The 21,640-nt window shown below is 41.4% G+C and overlaps 1 protein-coding gene across 1 annotated transcript in view; it reads left to right on the top strand.

The window, feature by feature from the left end:
• The window catches only part of myo10l1 (myosin X, like 1), a 68,722-nt gene that overhangs the window by 15,898 nt on the left and 31,184 nt on the right, over positions 1 to 21,640 (top strand). Inside the window, exons 2-3 of the mRNA XM_079573239.1 lie at positions 6,950 to 7,048; positions 17,522 to 17,680. Coding sequence (XP_079429365.1) covers positions 6,950 to 7,048; positions 17,522 to 17,680 — 258 coding nt within the window. The remainder of the gene's footprint in view (positions 1 to 6,949; positions 7,049 to 17,521; positions 17,681 to 21,640) is intronic.

Raw genomic sequence — 21,640 nt, 5'->3', positions numbered from 1 at the left:
TAAAAACTATCTCTGACTCCAGATGTGTTAGCTGAGATGACCCCTCCCGCACATACGCACATACACTCACTCCACCAGCTGCTGTAATCTGCTGAAAGCCATGTGTCCTGATGGCGTTATCACCTTTAATGGAATAGAGCTGACACACTTTAGGTCATGGCGCGGCGAGGAGAGGGCCGGAATGCTCTGTCACTGTAGTGTCAGACCGGTGACCTTCTCAAATGCAGCCTAATACGGCATGCTATGTTTAGATACAGGAGGTATAGGCCATGTCATTTGTGATTGAATATTTTACAACATACTCCGATGTGGGAAAGCCGCGATAACAGTGTGGCCCATATTGGCTTATATTTAGGTTTGTGTCAGTTGCATTTAGCAGGTTCAAGCCTCAAACGTCACTTTCCCTGTTTTTCAATTCAACCGCGAACAGCGAAACATGTTCTTCAGCGCGTGAGGACATCTTTTAGAAAATCATCTTGAAATGTTGAAATAAACTGCTATGTGAAACGAAAACTCGCCCTGGAAACCAATGGCTCAGAGCAACTTCCAGCATCTCACCGGAAATTGCCCCCATCCTTGTTTCGACACGAGTCACAGGAAAGAGGTGGATACGGGAGATGTTATTTGTCCCCGTAAACGGCTTGTATAAGCTTTAGCTTTTTATTGGCGATTGGCTATATCCCAAAGGAGGGAAAACGTTCTGGTCAAGCCGCAGTCCACATCCAACATACTGTATCTGTAGGCTTAGAAAGAGGGTTAGACGGAACAAATGGGTCATCTAAATGCTCTAAATATAGATTCTGCGTGCAATGCATGCCGCTGGCTATGTTGACTATTGTGGGAAATGCAAGACTTTTTTCATTGTTGTTCACTCAAACAGTCGGTTATTTCACACTTCAAAGACCAACTTCCACCATTTTGTTTGTATTCAAAGGGTATATACATCAAAAATTCCAAAGTATCAATATTAATCCTATGGCTTGATGTAATTTTTGCCGCAAATGTGCAAATCAGGTCACCACTTTTTGATGATACTGCGAGAAAGCTAACCTCATTTACTTCATTTGTGTTGATGGTGAAGATGTTAGACTTTGTGCTAGTGTTTGTTCATCTGGATTGGTCGATTACAGGGATACTCCCGTAAACCAGGCGGAAACAAAGTGTCTGACAGAATTAAAAGAAAATCGTGGATTCTGGTTTGTTTAGTCATGCAGTGCTAGCAGTTTATTAATAAAGCGCAAGCGCAAACAGTAGCACATTAGTTAGATAGTCTCAAACATGACCCTTGACCTCCCCGTCCCTGGAGACACCCCCTGTTCGCGCAGATCATTAGTCTCTGTCCATTTTTTCCTGAACGCGCAGTACTATCTGACATTATTTATTTATCTTTGTCACATTTACTTTCACTGAGGGACCTTGCACTTACAATACAACCTAGAGGCCCTGTCCCTGATTTTTGGGGGAATTTGGTTTGTACTCGTTCAGTATGGTGCAAACTAATTTGTGGGGAAAAAATACTGTGCATGTGATCGTAAAGCACTTCGACTCAGCGAAACAGAGTGGCGTTGGGAGAGTTTATTGGACATGAATCATAACTAGGGCTCAGACTGAATAAACGATATGAAATACACAGCAATGATGGATGGCTGACGGAGTCTTCTCCCCGGAGTCTGGACACTAGTAGTGGTAGAGGATGAGACCTGGGGCGGCCAGTTGACAATGACGAGGAGAGGCCAGGCATAGGACGGGCGGAGGAGGGTCGCAGCACAGCTGGGAGATGGCCGAGCGAATTGAATATTTAAAATAGTGTTTTAAAGTAGGATTCATGATATGAAAAAAAAAAATAGTATTTGATCAACTGTCTTGAAATGTGAACAATGTTACTGCAATACTTCACTCAACCATTCCCGCACAGTATGTTACGACAAATATTGTACAGAATTTACAGAAATCACAACCGACTGTGTCAAAACAAGACTGAAAATAATACAAAAACAGGCCAGAACAAGGCTAATATTGGGCTAAATGTGAAAAATCTCATCTGAAACTGAACTTTACTTCATTTCAAAATGGCCTTGCGATTTTGTATTTGGTTGTGTTCGCAAAAAATGTGTAAGTCTTAGCATCTCACAGCTCGCAGTTTATAAATGTACTGCGATCATTAAGTAATTAACAATTTTATAAACAAAGGGTCCAAGCGTTCTTTTAAAAAAACCCACAAACGTTTTCTGCATGGGATTTTTCCGTTTGTCACTTTTGATGCATATTCTGTAAAGGGAATTGAACTTTAGCAAACCCGGCAGTGTTTTTTTGCAAAGAGGTGGGAAGGTTGATCCAAGAAATGCCAAGAAAATACGTATGGGCATCAGATAATGTGGACGCAGAGAAGCACGGTTCCCTGGAGCATGGTTTTAGCCTGCAGCCTGTGTGCTCTGGCGGTTGTTCCAAAGCTGCCATTTGAATACAGCATGGCCACAGTCCCTGATGAATCACTGCTCACACCCGCTAACGTTCCCTCAAGCCCCCGCTCACTATAAATAGACCCTTTGCCAAACCCTAATAAAAAGCAATGGAGTAGAATGCATTTATTTGGTTAGCTTAGTTTTAGCTGTGTAATGTAATGTGTAAAAGGCCTTTCTGAACATCTTTGAGTGGGCATGATGGCAAGGGTACTTGTTTGTGATAAAATATGGTAGAAATCCCCATTGAATCCGACTATTGCCATTAGTAACGAAAAAGACAGCAATTTATTTTATGAGGAACAGGTATAGTTTCAATTTCAAGTGCAGCTACTCCTACTTTCTATGTGTGAACACAAGAGGATCTGAAGCCCGTGTCTTTTGATTCAATTAAGGATTTAATTTGAAAAATGATTGTAATCTGGCGGGTCAGGCAAGTTTTGTTGAGTATAAATGTGATCTTCATGTTATGGATTGATGCATGTGAAGAAAGAAACATACTTGCCTTGTTTTTGACATCTTCAAAATCAAAATAGTTAAGGTTTATTTAAGGAGAAGAAGTATAATTTGAAAGCATCCAAATTACTATACTTCAGACACAAACCTCTAAGAGCACTCTACGCCTTTATAGCAACCAACCACGTCCGTCACTTGCAGCTTCAGAAGAGGCTCCAGACGAGGTCGGGGGTCATGTTTAGGGCTGACAGGACGACTGGAGTGTGTGATCGTTAATAGGTCTTGGTGATGGAGTGATGGACGGAGCGGGACTGCGGTGGATTGGATTGCATTGTGCACTGACTGACAGGATTAGGAGGATGAACTGGTCCACAAAGGAACACAGGGGTGGTAATGGCCTGTCCGGGCCTGTGTTCGAGGGCCCGTCTGTAAACATGAGGGCTAAAACAGAGGAAGCATCACCACCTTTTGTCACGCGCTGGGCTGCTCCTGTCGCGGTCAGTATAGTGGGGGGAGGGACAGAAGAAATCTAGTAAATTGCAGTGGGTGATGTTGACGTTAAATGTAGAATTGGATGAGTTTGCATATAGGTCCTGTCCAAAACTACAACCCCCACAAATACATCTCAAAATAAAAAAGATCCCTGACAAGCATTATTTCAGACATTTTTACGACCCTCTGAGAAGACAAAGTTGAGAGACACAGCAGTAACCAAAGTTACTCAGGTATCGCTTCATAGAGATTTTACTTCCTCTGTTGCATTCTTTCTGAACCAATCACATTGTGAGGGCGGAGTTTTGTAAACATCCAAGATGGCGGCTGCATCAGACAGACTTTTTGCTGGTACACTTTTTAGATGGAGACACCACAGTCAGTGTCAATGGCTAACAGTACAGAGAAGCTAGCAATGCTTAATTTGTAAATATGTTGTTTCAGGATCCTCATCATCATCAGCATCATTAGAGGCCGATTGATATATGTATGGCCGATATTTGGGGATTTTAAAATATCGGCTATCGGCTGATCTAGCGCCGATATTTCCAGGTCCGAAAATGATAGAGACTTCCTGTTTTTTGCATGGGAAAGAGCAAAATGAGGGCTTTAAAATAAGTCCTCCCACAACTCGCTAGTCCTCCCTAGGTGAGAAACATCGCAATGTAAATTAGTTAGCTTTAAGTTTAAACCTCCGTCAATATGAACATGCTGCATGTCATTTTGAAGTGCAGAATCTGGACAATTCAATCGCTGAGTTAGTTTTAACCTCCACTATTGTATTTTTGACCGCTGTGCAAAATGCCGCGGCTAGCAACAATATGCCAATGCTAACGACAACTAATCAAAGCTGGGACAGAAACTATGATTGGATCACCTAAAGTAGTGAAATAAAATCGGCCAGTGCTGGAGTGGCCAAGTATTTTTTTAACAGGATTATAGAAATATTGGCATCGGCCTAAGAAAAACTCATATCAGTCGGCCTCTAGTCATCGTCTCAAATCTTTGCCGGATCCTCCAAAACAGTTCCTGGATCCTTTATCCTGAAAAACTGAAAGATAGTAGTGGAAGCTAAGAGGCGAATAAGCTAAATAGCTAGATAATTTTGCAAATTCTTGATGAGCATTTTATGCAGTTTTATAGGCTACACATTGAATTTCCTGAACTAAATGTGTTTATTGAGCTATTAAGTTAGCAGAGTTGCTATTTAGCATAAAGCTAGATTGGCACAAGGCTAGTTTATGGTGCTATGTGCTGTTCTTTTGCTACTAGCCTGCTTCAAAAACTACAACACTGACTAAAAAATCCATTGTACTATGAATATCCTCCTACAAATTTTCAAACCCCCCATTTTCAAAACAACTTTTGCCTTCATACAGTATATTAGTGACCTTACTGACCTAGCCTCCTACACTGCTGTCCTAATAAGCTAATTTGTAGTGCGGTACCAGCGAACATGACCAAAATTTCAGTTTCAGTAATTCACTAGGAATAAGCACTTCAGGTTTCTGCTCATACTTGAATTCCCAGGGCTGAGTGTATAGATTTATAGAGGCGTTACTACAGGAGTGGTTAAAATAGGATGCAACTGATGAGTTGTAAACATTGCCCAAGGGCTTTATGGGGTCATGAGGTCAAGTGGAGCCATCATTGTAAATATAAATATATGACTGAAGTGGAATTTGCGCGGCTGACTGACCTTTATACAAACATGGATTTGATTTATATATGGGCCTAAAAATGAGAAATACCTTTTACCCCATTGCTGTATTTTGTTTTTACATTTGTGGGGAAAATAGTCAATTTTATAAACTAGTTTTAGTGATCATAAACCTGGAAAACAGGACAGCAGGGGATTTTCTTTGTCCAAAAAGTGCCCACTTGTGGGTGAAAGCTTGCTTTACAGAACCAATTAACATACTTTTTAAACAATTATCTTTCATGTAAAAGATTTATTATGCGATTCATTTATTATGCATGTTGTTTGGCGAAAGCTTGTTTTAGGCTTTGAATCCAAAAGTCCCGAGGCAGTGGGCCACAATACCGCGCATACTAAACACTTTTGCTTGGAATTTCTGTGCCAGATTTGAAGTCATTGGAGATTATTATTTGCTCCACAGAATGCTTTGTCAAAATGGCTGAACCTAAAAATATACAAAAATATACATATCGCGAACAGTAGCCTTCCCCTCATTCCCCCTCATATGCTCCCTCTGTTGCCCTCTGCTTCTTTTGGGACGTGTCAGGTCAGAGGTCGCTGACTTTGTGAATGAAGTCTTTGTCAGGAGGGGAGGCGTCTGGGGAGAGTGCACTTCCTCTGAACCATCTCCAGCTCCAACAGACACCGGGCCGAGCCGTCACTGATGGAGAGCGCAGATGTTACAGCTCTGTACTGAATTTACGTTTGACTGATGATTATGTTCACTCCATTTATTTTTCAATCGGACATTCAATAAGAAAAGCAATCAATCTGGAGTAGAGTGTCCAATAATGTTTCAACGATGTGTGGCTAGTTTCAGTTTAGTAATACAACGTCTTGTCTAGGTCCCTTATTACTTAAAATATGGCATGTAACAACCATTAAGTGAATAGTTGCATTTGACAAAAGACTTAACTTGATGAGCGAGTGTAAAGCCCTGATTATTACACACATTAAAGCAGTACTAAGTAACCCGTGCCCCTAGAGGCTGTAAGCGCCACTGCAGGTGTCATAGCATGTTGCGTTTTTTTTTTGTCTTATTAATTGTTCGTGATAGTAAATACTACGCTGACAGAAAAGACAAAGGGAGAGAGGGATATTGTACATCCAATTACACAATGGAGATCATTTTTTTCGCTCAAACTTGGTTGTAAATGTTGTTTAAGTGGTGCTAGCCCGCAGTTAGCTTTGCCCATTAGCATATTAGCTTCATCTTCGTAATTCCATTAGTGCGTATTGGTGAGTCCGACCCGATGGCAGTCAAGTTGCAAGCATGGTTTTCTGGCCAGACACACCAAAGGGAGATGAAACCCATTAACACTTATATTACCCCCAGAGGGACTACGAAAAGGATTTTTTTTAAGGTAAAAAAGTTACTCAGTATTGCTTTAAAGAGTATGGGGAAACTTATACTTTTGCATTAGAGAATGGGAAAAATTATACTGCTCTATCTTACGACAGCACATTGGCCTCGTGTTTGTATTTTGGAATCACAGCCTTCAGCTATTGCTCCAGCTTTAAAGGCGATTTGTGGGAAAGTCGGCCACATTAGCTCAACTTTAAAGAAGAACAAAGTTGCTGTAACTTCTAACGGTCCTGAGTGTCGTCTCACACAACAGGTTTATTGATGAATTATTGATGAAGTCAGATAGATGAAGACAGCTGCGCATTTCTTGATTCAAGTAGCTGCTGTTCTGTGATTAAACAAATCACTCCTCCATGTTCCTATGTTGGTGACTGAATTTCCCACGAGTTTTCCACCATGAAAGAAATACCAAACATAAAGTTTTGCACTTTGTCAGTCGGCAGTGTTGGCCTAAGTCTGCCGGTTGTTTTTTTGCAGGGGGCCCGTGTGTGGGTGAGAGAGAAGGAGCAGCTGGTTCCGGCTACTGTCAACTCCTGTAGCGATGGGACCCTCGTACTCACCACTGACTATGGAGAGGTAAGACATCCCAGCTCTTCTCCATTCACAGCGGTAGATCACGCAATTTGAATCTCCCAGTGTTTCAGCAGCACGAGACAAGAAGGCGACAATGTTTGAGCAGAGAAACAGATGAGCCTTTCTGTGGAGAGAGAGAAAAGTGGCTTCAAATAGGCTTGTCACACTTTGAAACAATACATGTCACAGTAAAAGATTGGGATATTCAGTTTGGTGTGTTCACTACTGCATGTTTTTTTTAAATAATTTTAACGGGCTAAAAAATGCTTAAAGAAACAGGCTCAATTCACATGGGACACAATGTTTCCAAGTGGAGTGGCCACGGGAATGGACACCACTTGGACCAGGAAGTGTTGTCAGCAATTAGCAGCTAACTTATTTAGAGGCCATGTTTACACTTGCATTCGTTTACCAGATCAATAAACCATTTTGCAATTAATGTTTTCAGATAGAACAGAACCATGTTGTTTTTCCGATAAAGACATTAAAGGGATATTTCAGGATTTTTGACATAGGGCCTCATTTCCTAGTTATCCAGAGTGTTGCTGATACCTGGAAATATTTTTTTTGTAATTCATGCAGTTCTTATGTTTGAAGAGTTTCGTGGCGCTAGGCTAGTGCAAGGCTAGCGCATTTATACGATGTAATCTAGCCTGCATTAAAAACAGTGTGACCCGCTCCACAGTGCACCTGAGGCAAATCACTTATAACACCAGACTAACCACATAAATGTCTGTGTCGATAGAGTAATTTTTGGAATATAACTGACCTTGCATCACATGAATGATCGCATTTTGAGGGACTATTTTCTAGCGCGTAGCTTATACAACCACGACGCTGATGCTGCTCAAATATAAGTTATTTTAAATGCAAAATGATTAAAATTATCTATCGACACAGACATTTATATGGTTAGTCTGGCGTTATAAGTGATTTGCCTCAAGTGCTCTGTGGAGCGGGTCACACTGTTTTTAATGCAGGCTAGCCTTGCATTAGCCTAGCGCCACGAAACTCTTCAAACATAAGAACGGCATGAATTACAAAAAAAATATCTCCAGGTACCAGCAACACTCTGGATAACTAGGAAATGAGGCCCTATGTCAAAAATCCTGAAATATCCCTTTAAACGCATTCATTAAGTGGCACAACTACAGGTGAAATATGCTCAGTGGAGGTGTATTCACATAAACATGCCAACGCCTAACATTCAGACCCCACATTCATGACCTCTTTCTGATTTTGCCAGTAGTCTCTGATTGTTTGATAGGGCAACAAAATTTATCATAATCCATTTAAAAAACTGTAATTGTTTTGGTAATATGTCTCCATAAGGATTTCCTGCCTAACCCAATTCAGACCTCTCCAAATGATTCTTATCTTTAACAGCTCATATTTCAGTCTCCTCTTCAGAGTTTTTTAAGCTATGTACTGTGAGCTGAATCTTCTAAAACGTAAAATGCTAAACGTATTTGCTATTGCCAATGCTTGTCCAAAACCGTTCCAATCAGAAATGACGCAGTCCTATCGGTTGAGAAAATTCTTTGCAAGTTGATTTTGATCTGATGTCCAAGTCGTGATCCTCAATCCCGTCCTGGATGTCCCACTTCCACCACATCTCCCTCCTCCTCCTTATTCATATTCTATATTCATCTGTGACACACATTCATCAGCAGCCAGGGAGGGAAGCCAGGGGAGATGCTTATTTCTACACCAGCTTTAGCTTTGTACAAAGGTAACGCCTGATCAGTACATGCCTTAAATCAACCCTTTGACACCACCACACCAAAATGTGAAAAATATGAACGCCATTCTGAGAACAGTGACTGAATTTTGCATCACTTGAATGAATCCCATCAATACAGCTTTGTGGATAATTCAGGAATTTTGAAAGTTTCGAGTCCACAAACCTAATATACTAATGCATTAGTGTGGGTAAAGTAGACATATCGTGCAAAACTGATATTGATATTTTTTTGATGTTATAATCTTGTTAACAACCTACCTGGAATAATATTTTTTCTCCATTCTTGCACGATTACGATTAGTTGTTTCCTCGTCTATGACTGAAGCGAAATCTGTACTTCCTGGATTTCACTGCATCATAGAGGAATCATAAAAATGCCCACGTTTTTGGTCCAAAATCCATCGCTGAACCCGCTCTGAGCAGTTTTGCGCTCAAAGTGTGTTCTTCATGGTGCCATAGCGTGCCGTTCGCTGAAAGTGACAGCTTGTTTTCACTGCTTCATAGCATGTCATTCTCTCTACTCCCTGAAGAGGGTTTGCCCGTTTTTTTGTTTCATGTGAATAGGTGAAGTAATTGCAGAGATATTTACCATAAACCATCTCAAAACATAAGACTTCTTAGCTTCCCTTCTTTTAAACGTTAGCTTGTGCTTTATGCTCTTGACGTGTTGAACCACTTTGCACATACTTTGCAACCGGCATAGTCGCTAATAATAGATCTTTCGGCCTTGGCACATTTCTTTCTTTGTTTTACCGCCGCAAGAAGAGAAGCTTTGCCCTTTTATAACGTTGCAATCTGAAAGTAGGATACAAGACTTGCTACTGCCTGGAGGAAGAACATTCTACAAAGGCTTCAGAGATACATGTTGCTACGCTATAGAAGAAGAGGATGCAACAGGGACAGCCCAAAATGGGGGATTGCGCCAAAACGCACTCGGCTGTGGATTACGGCTGTCCGTTTATAGCCAGCGACAGCACCCAACCCCCACCCCGCTAGCTCGGTCGCTCGCTCTTAGCCTCTGCTGCTCCATCTCTGCCAGCGCTGGGTGTTTAAATGTTAGCGCCGCAAGAAGCTTTTGAATATTTGATGGAGGAAACTGCAGGATGCAAACATCAGACAGTGAGAAGAGGAAGTTACCCGTGCAAGCGACCCGTAATCTGCTGCGGGGCTAGTTTAGTGCCCAATTATCCCAAAGGTTGTGGTGGATTTAAAGGGGTTACGCAGGTTTAAGCTCTTTGGATTCCTGCACACTAGGGATGAAGAATCAATCGCTAATCGAAAGCGCAATTCGAATATGCGCAATTAACAAATCACAAAATCTGCAAACGCTTAGTATTACACTGTTCTCTACAAACTACCAATTAGACACCCCTCCGAAGAAAAAAATAGCGATATTTGATAACGGTCTTGAATTTAGTGATAAGGGGTTTATTACAGTACTTTTCTAAACCATTTCAGTACAGTGTTTTAGTTGGATGGAAGTTTTTTATCAAATTTTGATATGGATATTGCATCACCTAATTAACCTGGACAGCCAGCCAGCCAGTTTTTTATCGATCCAATCAAAGACCACCTTGTCACAAGACGGAATTAACCGCTAGTAAAACATTATTCCTAATTGTAATGTTACTCAACAAGTACCTGCGTAATGCTTTTCCATGAGGTCCACAATCTCTTTTATCACTCTCAGAAGCAGATGCTAATGATACTGATTTTTCATTTTTCTGTTCTTTTATAAACCCTCTCAAAAGCCTAACCAGGGACGGGGCTGCAAATTAGCCGATGGCTAGACGCCTTATGTACAGAACATCGGCCAACGAGTTGGCAATGTTTCCTTGTACTGTCCCTGTCAAATAAACAAATAAATAAATAATAAAATAATGCTTCACACTCACTAAGAGTATCTTCTTGTTGTTATTGCCATCTATTGAAAGTAGTTTTGTCCCGTTCCAAACGTACATTGAAACAGCCGTTCAATCACAAAGATCACAATCTCAACGAATAGACAATACATAAAATGCCATTTTGGGGCTTCGATGAGGGAAGCTTCCAGGCTTCCCTCCCCCCCGTACCTGTAGGAGAAGCAGAAGAAAATTTGATAAAGGGAGGAAGGGAGGGCCTGGAAACACCAGATGAGAGGACGACGTCAGTATTGGGGGCTGAAATAGGCTGGCAGCAGGAGAGGTGTGGTCCTGCTCCCCAACTTCAGATAACTACTTATCTCCACGTGCACATTTGTCTTTTTGAATTCTCTCACGATTTGAAATCTGAACCGAGTTGCTGACTCCTTGTATCCCTCAGTTTTTGTGGCAAAAACAACATATGTAGATCTTTCCTTTGTCTCCGCTCCACTGGCCAATGGCATCGTAAAACTGCTTACGTAAGAAATCACACTCGGTCCCAGGCTACATTGGGGGGAAAAAAATAAGAAAAGCATGTAGTCTGGCTGGCTTTCACCTAATATTGCAACAACATGACTTTGGCAATATAGTAAAACATCACAATGATATTGTTATTGTCATGTTCAAGACACAGATCGCAGCTTTTCCTTTTAGCTCTTGTTTATAATGTGGACTGTGAATGGAATCTCGCTGCATAAACTTAAACTACATATTTGACACTTACCACTGTATAAAGTGGAAGCACTGACCCATTTCATTGTGTCACCCGCTCAGCATTATGAACTCAGCAGAAGAAGAAAAATCATCAAGCCTCTTTGTGTCACATCAGCACAAGCCATGGGAGGAACAGGCTCCACTCTGCATCATTCATAAGGCTTTTAATTCTACACCAGAGAGCTGTACGCTAGCACGCTACAAAAGTAATTGTGCTTAATGGAGGCGCCGTGGGTGATGCTGTTAGCAACGATTACTTAGCATCTATTAGAATTCGGGGTAGTCTAAACAGACACTTGCTCAATGGCGGCTCGTGTTCTTTAAAAGTAACTTGCTTAATGGGATTTTAACTAATCACGATCATGTTGCTTGAAGACTTATATTATATTATGATATTCATAATGTGCAGGTGACATCATTTGAATGACACTGCACTTTCTGAATCACTGTTTACTGAGACACAATACTAGCTAGCATCCACAGAGCTTGAGTAAAAGGACAGATGCTACTTGTCAGTATAAGTAAAAGTTGTATTTGTTGACAATACTTAGTGTCAGTCAGTTTAAAAAAAAAAAGGTTTTATTAAAAATGCAGCATCAAAAAATACAATGGCAGAAAGAAACCCTCTTCCATGTTGTGAGTCAGTGACATTTGACAGTATACAGTATATGTTTTGGAGTGTGCATTATTAGGGTTCTACAATTAAAGCAGTACTAAGTAACTTGTTTACCTTAATAAATCCTTTCCGTAGTCCCTGTGGGGGTGATACAAGTGTTTATGGGATGATTGGAGGGTCTTTCATCTCCCCTGGTGTCTCTGGCCAGAAAACCATGTTTGCAACTTGACTGCCACCGGTGCGGAGAAAGCAATACACACTAATGGAATCACGAAGAAGAAGCTAATATGCTAACGGGCAAAGCTAACTGCGGGCTAACGTCACTTTAAACAGTATTTACAGCCAAGTTTGAGTGAAAAAAAATATTTTCATTGTATAATTGGATGCACAGTAACCCTCTCTCCCTTCGCCTTTCCTGTCAGCGTAGTATTTACTCTCCAAGACAATTAATAAGTTAAAAAATCGTAACTTGCTACTACACCTGCAGTTGCACTTATGGCCTCTAGGGGGAAGAGTTACTTAGTACTGCTTTAACAAAACATATTTACTTTTTAAGTCTGAGCCCTTTTAGAAATGTAAAATTCTACTTAAATAAATTTACTTCGTTACTGAATTTGAGAAAATTCTTTGTGATTTTAGTGTAGTGTATACTGTAGGTTTTTCTGTTTCCTTTTCTCCGCCAAGAGCATACATCAATATTTTACCGCAGATTTTAAATTATGGAAATATGCAGGCGAAGCAAGTCGAGTAGTCAGACAGGAGGTGAAATATAAAATCTCATGACTGGTGGTTAGGATAATGTCAAACGTGGCACAAAATTAAGCCTCAAAACTATAAACAAAGGATTTTCCCGTGATGCACTGGATGAAGCTTCTTTTTTTTTTTTACCTCGGATACCACAGGGCTTAGTGTAGATAATATAATCAGATCAGTCATGGGTATACCTTTGATGAATGCAGAAAGTGGGTCAGGGGAAGTACGTAAAAGTAGGTAAACATGCAACCAACAAAATCTGTGGCTTTGAGGAAAGACCTTGGATTGGATTTAAGACACAAATGGAATCCAGTTTTAGTATCAGGATTTCTACCTAATCTACGGCGGCTTGAACATGACTGATTAGCACAACTTGGTGAAGATTGAAATATTACGTGCTCAGGAACAAGAATTGTGGCAGAATTTGTGTTCGCACCGTCCCGTTTTAATTCTTTCACTGTTCTCCTCCATCTCTTTAGCGTGACCTGGATTTGAGAGTGGAGAATGAAAGCCTCAGAGAACAGGCCGGGCTGGAGGGAAATGGTCCTCCTGGTGCACTCATGACTAACTTGCACTCGGACACACTGCCAAATGAGCTCCCCCTGCACTGCACAAATCACTGCTCTGCGCTGATTGGGCGCACGGGCCGAGCGAGGTAGTCAACCCATCCACTGACCTATATTTGTATACCGAAAGCAACCCAGGTAGAGCTCGACAAGTAGTTGACTGGAAAGATCAAGAAGATAGTACACAAAATCAGTCAGCATTATTACTTCAGGATACTATGGGTTTCATGGACTAATGAGAAGCACAAAAGGTCTTAAATGTGTATCACAGGGGTGTCGAAGTCGTTTGGGTCGAGGGTCGAAGGACTGTGGCCTGAAAAATAATGACTTAAACTTATTGCGCATCAGCCTGTGTCACATGTTTCTTAAAGTGCTACATGAAGTGATTATTCATTCACTCCACATTCTATGGCAGTAAATTACTATTGTAGCCACAGCCGCCCAAGGTGGCTATAATATGCTGTTTACATCCTGATCTCTTATTATGTCAGTGCCCTCTGTTGGACATGTGTGGAATTCTTTCCTTTTTTTAAATTTAAGTCGCCCCCTAGTGGCTGGAGTGAGCAAACTGGTTATTTCATTAAAAATCCATAACTCCGCACAGGAATGGAATAGAGACTTACTGTTTTTTTTTGACATGCTCAGGAATTCATGCTCCACAAAGGGCCACATTAAATCATCCCACGGGCCACATTTCTTAACACATTTAACGATTGAAAATTAGTCGTCACTTTAATGCTCGGCTAGCTAGCATGTTCGAATCTTTTACAGATAGAGAAACTTTTAAGAATGCCAACTCAAACTTATGAAAACCGGCTCAGAGACTAGTAGTGAATCACAGATATTTTTTTCTAATTAGTATATTTATGCATGTGAGGTGTAAGTGTGTCAGTGCTACTCATTGACTTGTGGGATGATGTGGCTATGCTAGTTCTGCTAACCCGAAGTTGCAATCGCCAGTGCTTCCTGTATTAATTCATTTCCTATTAGGATTAGACTAAGACCCATTTGAATAATCATATTTTCTAAAGATTCTATAGTGAGTTCCTGGTAAATGATACGTGTGTGTTAAAACTTGATGTAAGATGTAAATACTTAGGAGGAGGTGGGTAGACGAGTTTGTCTTGAAGCTAAAGGCTCACATGCAATAAAAACATTTGTCTAAGCTTATCTTAATTAGAAAAGACTTTAGACAGGATGCGCTGGCGCTTTGCAACTTAAGGTTAGTGGAGCTAGCGAAGCCACTTTGTGCAACAACCCAATCTCTTTCGCTTACTTAGATATCCTCAGCTATATTAGGAGGTTCAACAACAACAAAAAATCCAATGCATATAGGCTTCAATTTACAATCAGATCAGCCTTGTGATATATTAGCTATATTCTGCTAATGTTGGTGAATAGATTCATGCTATGGTCATCAGTTCTGTCGTTGCTTTACCTTTGAACATCTCGTTCTGTGCATGGAATGTTGAACCTGGCAACGTGATGCTAGTTTCGGATATCTTCCCATGATTTGAACTGATTCCTGTCCATGTTTTATTCTTATGGAAAGTTAGCCATGTCCACTGAAATAAATAGTAACACTTTGTGGATGGTCGCTTACAACATGTTAAAATCTTTATGTACTGTCTAAATAATTCACTGGAGGGAATTTTCTGTTTATGAATTTAGGCTTGGAGCTAAAGGCTAACAGTATTTTTTGATGTGTGATAAATGTTGAAGTAGGGCCAAAATGTTTTGCTTATTGAAAAACTTTTTTTTTCCGTCTTTAATCTTATTTCATTTTTTAATTTTCTATTTAAAACATGGGGACAGGAAACAGTTACAAGTTATCCATTTCTGTTTTAAGAAGGCATGGAAAAATTCCATTCAACCCTTCAACTTGCTGCCCCTTGACTCCAAGCTGCTTCTTCTGTAACTGTAAGCCTGTAAGCCGAAACTGTCCCAGACTTGCCCTTATCAAAGTAATCCAGTAAATCATCCAGATTTCACTACAACTCTGTACTTTCAATTTCAGGACAGAATGACACAAGAAAGATGCCAAAACATGCAAGTGCGATTCAATAAACTCCACATGTTGTTAAGTAATAAGCTTTTTACATTTAGGCTACTAGTGCTACACTTTCCCTTGCCAAGATTGCTGCCTCTGCATATATAGGTCAGTGTGCCCACAGCTCTCTCTACAAATCATGCAAACAGCAGCGGAGATGAGAGAGGGTGTCTTACTGGAGGACAGTGCGCTAGAGTGTGTGGGCGGGTTCAAAAGATGCGCTGGTGAAGAAGACAAAGATGTGGAGCAAAAAGAATCCGTTTTTGCTTTAAACCATGGGATAATGTTTGAAAAGGGCTGTTTATCACTTGTCAGCAGTCCTCTGCAGCATCCTTGACTAACAAGCAACGTCTAATGCTTTGCCATCAGTTAATTAAGCGTGTCAATTCACCAGAGTGTGAGCATAAACATATGCACTGAGGTCACACTGTTATCAGTGACGAGCATCAAGTCACGCTGCCACTCACCCGTATATCTGACACTGGGGTTCCCTGGAGTCAATGACAAGCATCTGGAAAGATCATGTTCTCCAAATATAGTTAACTTTGCCTTGCTGAAACGGTGCTGTAACCAGGGATGGCAATAATGAGGTCAAATCATCATGCCTGGCTTATTTGGGAAAGCCTCATATACATCCACTGTCCAGAAAACGTGTGCTCGAGCGTCAGGTTTTTGTTTGTAGGTCACATTTAGCATTTGAGGTGGATGCAGTTGGATGGATGCTGATGCTGGGAGCTTTGTCTGCACGCAACAGCCCGGCACAGTGGATTCACCGGGCTCAGAGGAGAGAAATACATTTATTTAAGAGCAGGATGTCTGAACGCCTCCAGCACTGCCTTCTGCCCGTCTCTCAGCAGACATATACACAACAGCTGCTCCCGCTCCTGTACAAGTGCACTTTTAAGCAGAGCTGACTGGCTATTAAGATGGTGATGTGGGCTACGTTTTAGCTATGTTGGCGACATTTTATTGACTTAATTATGATGAGCAATTCCATCATGACCAGAAGAAACTATTTGTGTTGCAATAATGTAAATAATACATATATAAAAAAAAATCATATGTATAGTTTTTAAAAGTTAAAATGGACATTTGTTTTGTTGTAATCTAGATAGGTACAGTTAATACAGATTATGACAAAGCAGATTACATTGTATGGAATTTAGTTAGGAGGTACAATCTATCAAGGTAGTGTAAAATAAAGTGTGACCACAACAACAAATAAAATAAAAAACTTGTGTTACACTTAAAGAGGGGGTATTATGCTTTTTTCCATCACATAGCACCAGTCTATATCACACTACAATGATGACCAAACCTGTTGGTCTGTAAATGCAGTAAATTAGAATAACTGCCTTGTATAAAATGTCTCTCTCAAAATGGCTGTAGTGAATGTCTTGAAATCGGCCTCTGTCTCTTTAAGAACCTCTGACCCTTTCCGACACGCCCCCTCCACACGCTGTCAGTGGCATCAGTGGGGAGGGTGTTCTGCTGAGGAGCAGTGGTTGGTTACTCGGCTGGTGACGAAAGCTCGGAGGTGTCTCCAGGAGGTGGGGGCGTTCCTAGGAGGACTCAGGCAAACCTATCCCTAAAATGGCCGCCATCAGATGACTCAAAAATACGTGAATGTGCCAAGGCAACACTTCAGGCATGTTTTTAATGAGGGAATGACATGAATAACATGATGTAAAGCTTGAAAAAGTCGATTTTACATAATACCCCTCTTTAAGTTTACATTTGACACCACAGTGTGTTAAATGTGTTTGATGTACAGGAGCACACACGGGTATAGCGCGGTATCAATCGTTCATCATATCGGTGTCCAGGTTTTCTTTTTAACCGACTGAGCTGCGGTGAATACAGACGAATATAAATAGCGACGCTTTTGGTCAGCTGTGTGCGCTTGCGGGTGCTCTGCGTGTTAGCATGATCTGAACGTGCACCCTCAGGCCCTACCTGTTTGGTGAGGTGTCACATTAGATCAGTTGCTCCCTCTACTACACCACTACTCCCACTGTCTCTCCTCTTTCATGTGCGTGACAGGAAACTTGCCTCTTTTTTTTTTTAGGCCCCCTCTGATTTATGTAGCTTCTTCACTGCCCTCTGTTGTGCTGTCGCTTGTGTGTGTGCAGGTGCTGTACCTCCAGACGACAGAGGTCACCCGGGAGAAGGTGTACGCCATGCACCCGTCCAGCATCGACGGGGTGGAGGACATGTCCGCTCTGGCTGAGCTCCACGATGCGGCGATCATGCACAACCTGTACCAGCGCTACCAGAAGGACAACATCTACGTGAGTGCAGCCAACAGTCTTATGTTAATACTAATTGGTACATCACCAACCCACTTTACTTTACTGTTTGACTTAGCGTTACTTTGGAATGTAACTCTTTTAGCTACATTGTTACACCTTTGGAAAACAAATGCGTTATGTTTCTTGGCGACTTTATTATCTTCTCAAACCGGAGAAAATGTTCTTGGTGAAGACGGGGGTTAAAGGTTATTAGAGTAATGTGTTGGTGCTGGGGTTCAAGTAGTACCTCAAAAAATACATGGCCTGACTAACACAAAAAAAAGAAAGGTCCCACACTCTATGATTCGGTTGGACCGCTTTTAGCTACATTTCAATTTTGTCGCATTCATTTTTCACTAAGATCTTGTATTGCTGATGGGAGAGTGTAACCTCTGCGCAAAACTCTTTCCAGCACATCCCAAAGACTCTCAATGTGGTTAAAGGAATAGGCCACCGTTTTTACATACTGAGATATGTTCTTACCTTAGCTTTGACGAGTTCTTTAGGACCTGTCTGATCTTCACCCGTGCCTTCAGTCACGTAAACACAGCGCAGACGGCGTTAGCATTTAGCCTCTCCCTCTCTCCACTATTACTCCAAAACAGGTCAAGATAGAAGCTACCAAGCTCTTCCACGTTTTCCCTATTTAAATATGGTTACGTGAAGTGTTCCACTACAAAGTATAATTACACTAAATTAAACAATGTGGATTTTCTAAGCGGATAAAAGGGGGAACTATATCAATACCAGGAGAAGTTCGAAATCCGCACAGTAATCTTCGCTTTACTGTGCGGATTATTTTATATTTAAATAGGGAAAAGGTGTAAGAGCTTGGTAGCTTATATCTTGACCAGTTTTGGAGCTCGTCAAAGCTAAGGTAAGAACATATCTCAGTATGTAAAAAACGGTGGCCTATTCCTTTAAGGTCTAGACTCTGTGGCGGCCGATCCATGTGTGAACGTGATGTCTCAAGGTCCCGCTCTTTCACAATGTGAGCCCGATGAATCCTGGCATTGTCATCTTGGAATATGCCCGTGCCATCAGGGAAGAAGGAATCCATTGTGTCAGTGTATTCGTGCGATAGCAATAACTGCCACCTATGCATAGCCTTTACTGAACCGTTCATGGACAAAAAGTTTAGGTTTTGTCTTGAGCTAAATAAATATATATATTGTTTTTTGACATCCATGGATATTAGAAAACGTATAATCAGTTGTCGTGGTGAAGAGGGAGCTGAGTCTGAGGCAAAGCTCTCGATTTACCGATCGATCTCCGTTCCCACCCTCACCTATGGTCATGAGATTTGGGTCGTGACCGAAAGGACAAGATCGCGAATACAAGCGGCCGAAATGAGCTTCCTTCGCAGGGTGGCTGGGCACACCCTTCGAGATCGGGTGAGGAGCTCAGTTACCCGGGAGGAGCTTGGAGTAGAGACGCTGCTCCTTCACGTCGAAAGGAGCAGCTGAGGTGGCTCGGGCATCTGTTCCGGATGCCTCCTGGTCCAGGTGTTCCAGGCATGTCCTAGTGGGACAAGGCCTCATGGAAGACCCAGGACACGCTGGTGGGACTATGTCTCCGAGCTGGCCGAGTGTCCCCTCAGGGTCCCCCCAGAACAGCTGGAGGAGGTGTGTGTGGATCGGGAGGTCTGGGCATCTCTGCTGAGACTGCTGCCCCCGTGACCCAGATGGACGGATGGATAATGAGTTGAAAATATGCTTCTCTCTGTTATTACTGACCATTAGTAATGTATAACTCCTGAAATGAGACTTGAACTTCAATATAACTTCATTACAATTATTGACTGTGACTGCTCAATGCCTGACTGTGGTTCTATTATTGCATTTTTCATCTTCATCGTATCGGAACTGTGTCGCACTCTTAAGCGTTAGCCCGTGGTGAGACATTTGGAATCCCCCAAACCTGAAGGATTACCAAGCGTACGTCCAACAACACTGGCCCCGCTCTAATCTAGATGATGAAATATTATCCATACAAGGATTTCCCATAATCTGATCAGAAGAATTCACGAACGGGTCGTCTCTCTTCTTCTCTGCGTCGGGGTTTTCAGCGGCTGTGGACTTTTCTGACAAAGGGAAGTGCGACACCATGGATGCCTGCTGCTGACCCTGAATATGTGACATTTTCCCCAAAAACACGCGCGCACTGGACTGCACTTTGATATTTTGTAAAAGATGGCATATAACATTGCTGGTGACATTTGTCCAATGTGCCGTTTTTGTTTATTTCATTATGACTCGTGCTGCAGCCACTTTGGGCAGGAATCACATATTACTCGCATATTACACATATTTAACGAACATACTTTAAAGGTAGGGTATGTACTTTTGTTGCAAATATTTCCGAAACATGATCTATCTCTGTCAAAAACATTTTACTTAATGCAAGAGTTGCTAATTTTACAGTTGGCTTTGGTTCTCAAGAAAATTATCCAATTATTAGGCAGAAGGAGCAGCACACTAAAAGTGACTGTCTGTAAGATTTCAAAATGAGGAGACAGAGAGAACATTGAAGCTCCCTCCCCTTTCCCTCTCGGTTAGACCTGACAGGCCGGTTCACAGGAAAGCTTGCCTCATTGCTCATTGGTCAAAGTGATGGCACCGGGGATTCTGATTAGTTACTGAGATCAGCAAAGGGGTGGACTTTACCAAAAAAAAAATTAACATTACTCATGTCATGTCAAATTGTCAGACCAAGACGGTTATTCGGGGCCGGGGCATAGGCGACCCAGGTGGCTGCCTAGGGTGCCATCTGCTGGAGGGGGCGCTGAACTGCGCTTTAATTTTTGAACCTCATGAGGTCCATAACTTTGGAACAGAAAGTGACAGAGACTTGGTCCTCCCTGGTCTTTCTAGGCCTCAACATTGCAAAAGTTTGTAAATTTACTTCAGAAGCAGAGGTTCCTTTGCCTGGAAACCAGACTCACCGGTGCACCAGCAATTGAGTCTGGCAACCACAGCATCAACTCCATTTCCAAAGCCGAACATACGCAAGCAAGCAGGAAGCGGAGTCAACCAATCAGCGAAGGGCTGGCGTCTGCCGTTGATGTTATTAGTGGCTCTGCGTTAAAATTCGCACAGGATTATGAATGACGAAATTCACCTACTGTCGGCCACCCTGCAGTTAATTAACCCCTTAACTCCCACCTGAACCTGAACCAAAAGCTTCTGAAAAAAAGGTGTGAAAATAGCAAAAAAAAACTGAGACGAAAACAAGGATGAAAATGTGAAAAAATGGAGAAAAAATGGACGAAAAAGTGTCAAAAAATTTACAAAAAATTTACAAAAAAACGCCAAAAATTGACAAAAAATTGACCAAAAAATTTGAAAAATTTGACGGAAAATTGAGAAAAAATTGACGAAAAAGTGATACGAATTTGACAAAAAAAAATCTACAAATTTGACAAAAAAGTGAAAAAAAAAAACGAAAATTTGACAAAAATGAGATGACTGCCCTACAAAAAAAGTGATGAAAAAAAATCTGATCATGTGAGGCAAAAGATCAATTTAGTTTTGTAGGTCTTAGCTTTCAAATGAGGTGTTACACTGGCCTACAGGATTTGGGTAAAGCTGAACTCTAGAAAATGCTCTCGGTTCAGGCGGGAGTTAAGAGGTTAAACACAATCTATTCCATTTGTAAAAGATTTAAACTTAAACACTATCACTTTAGGTTGCCAGATCATGTTGCTAAAATCAGCACATGTACCCAATCTAATCTTATTTGGTGCCTCTGCAGACCTATTACTAGCTAAACTCCGTGCTTGAACTCTTAGCTTTCATATGGGATGGCATATTCCGATTATAAAGTGAAACTTGTGATTGTGTTCTCATACACAGTGTACGGCATGGGTTGAATAACATATATACATTTTTTTTTTTTTTTTTTCTTAGCTCTGTAGGCTACGTTTATACAACAAAAAAGGGCAATATTATGATGCTGTTT

Source organism: Gobius niger, assembly GCF_951799975.1.
Source record: "Gobius niger genome assembly, chromosome: 16".
NCBI lineage: Eukaryota > Metazoa > Chordata > Actinopteri > Gobiiformes > Gobiidae > Gobius > Gobius niger.
The sequence above is the reverse complement of the archived record's forward strand: the minus strand, read 5'-3'. Positions and strand labels throughout refer to the sequence as shown.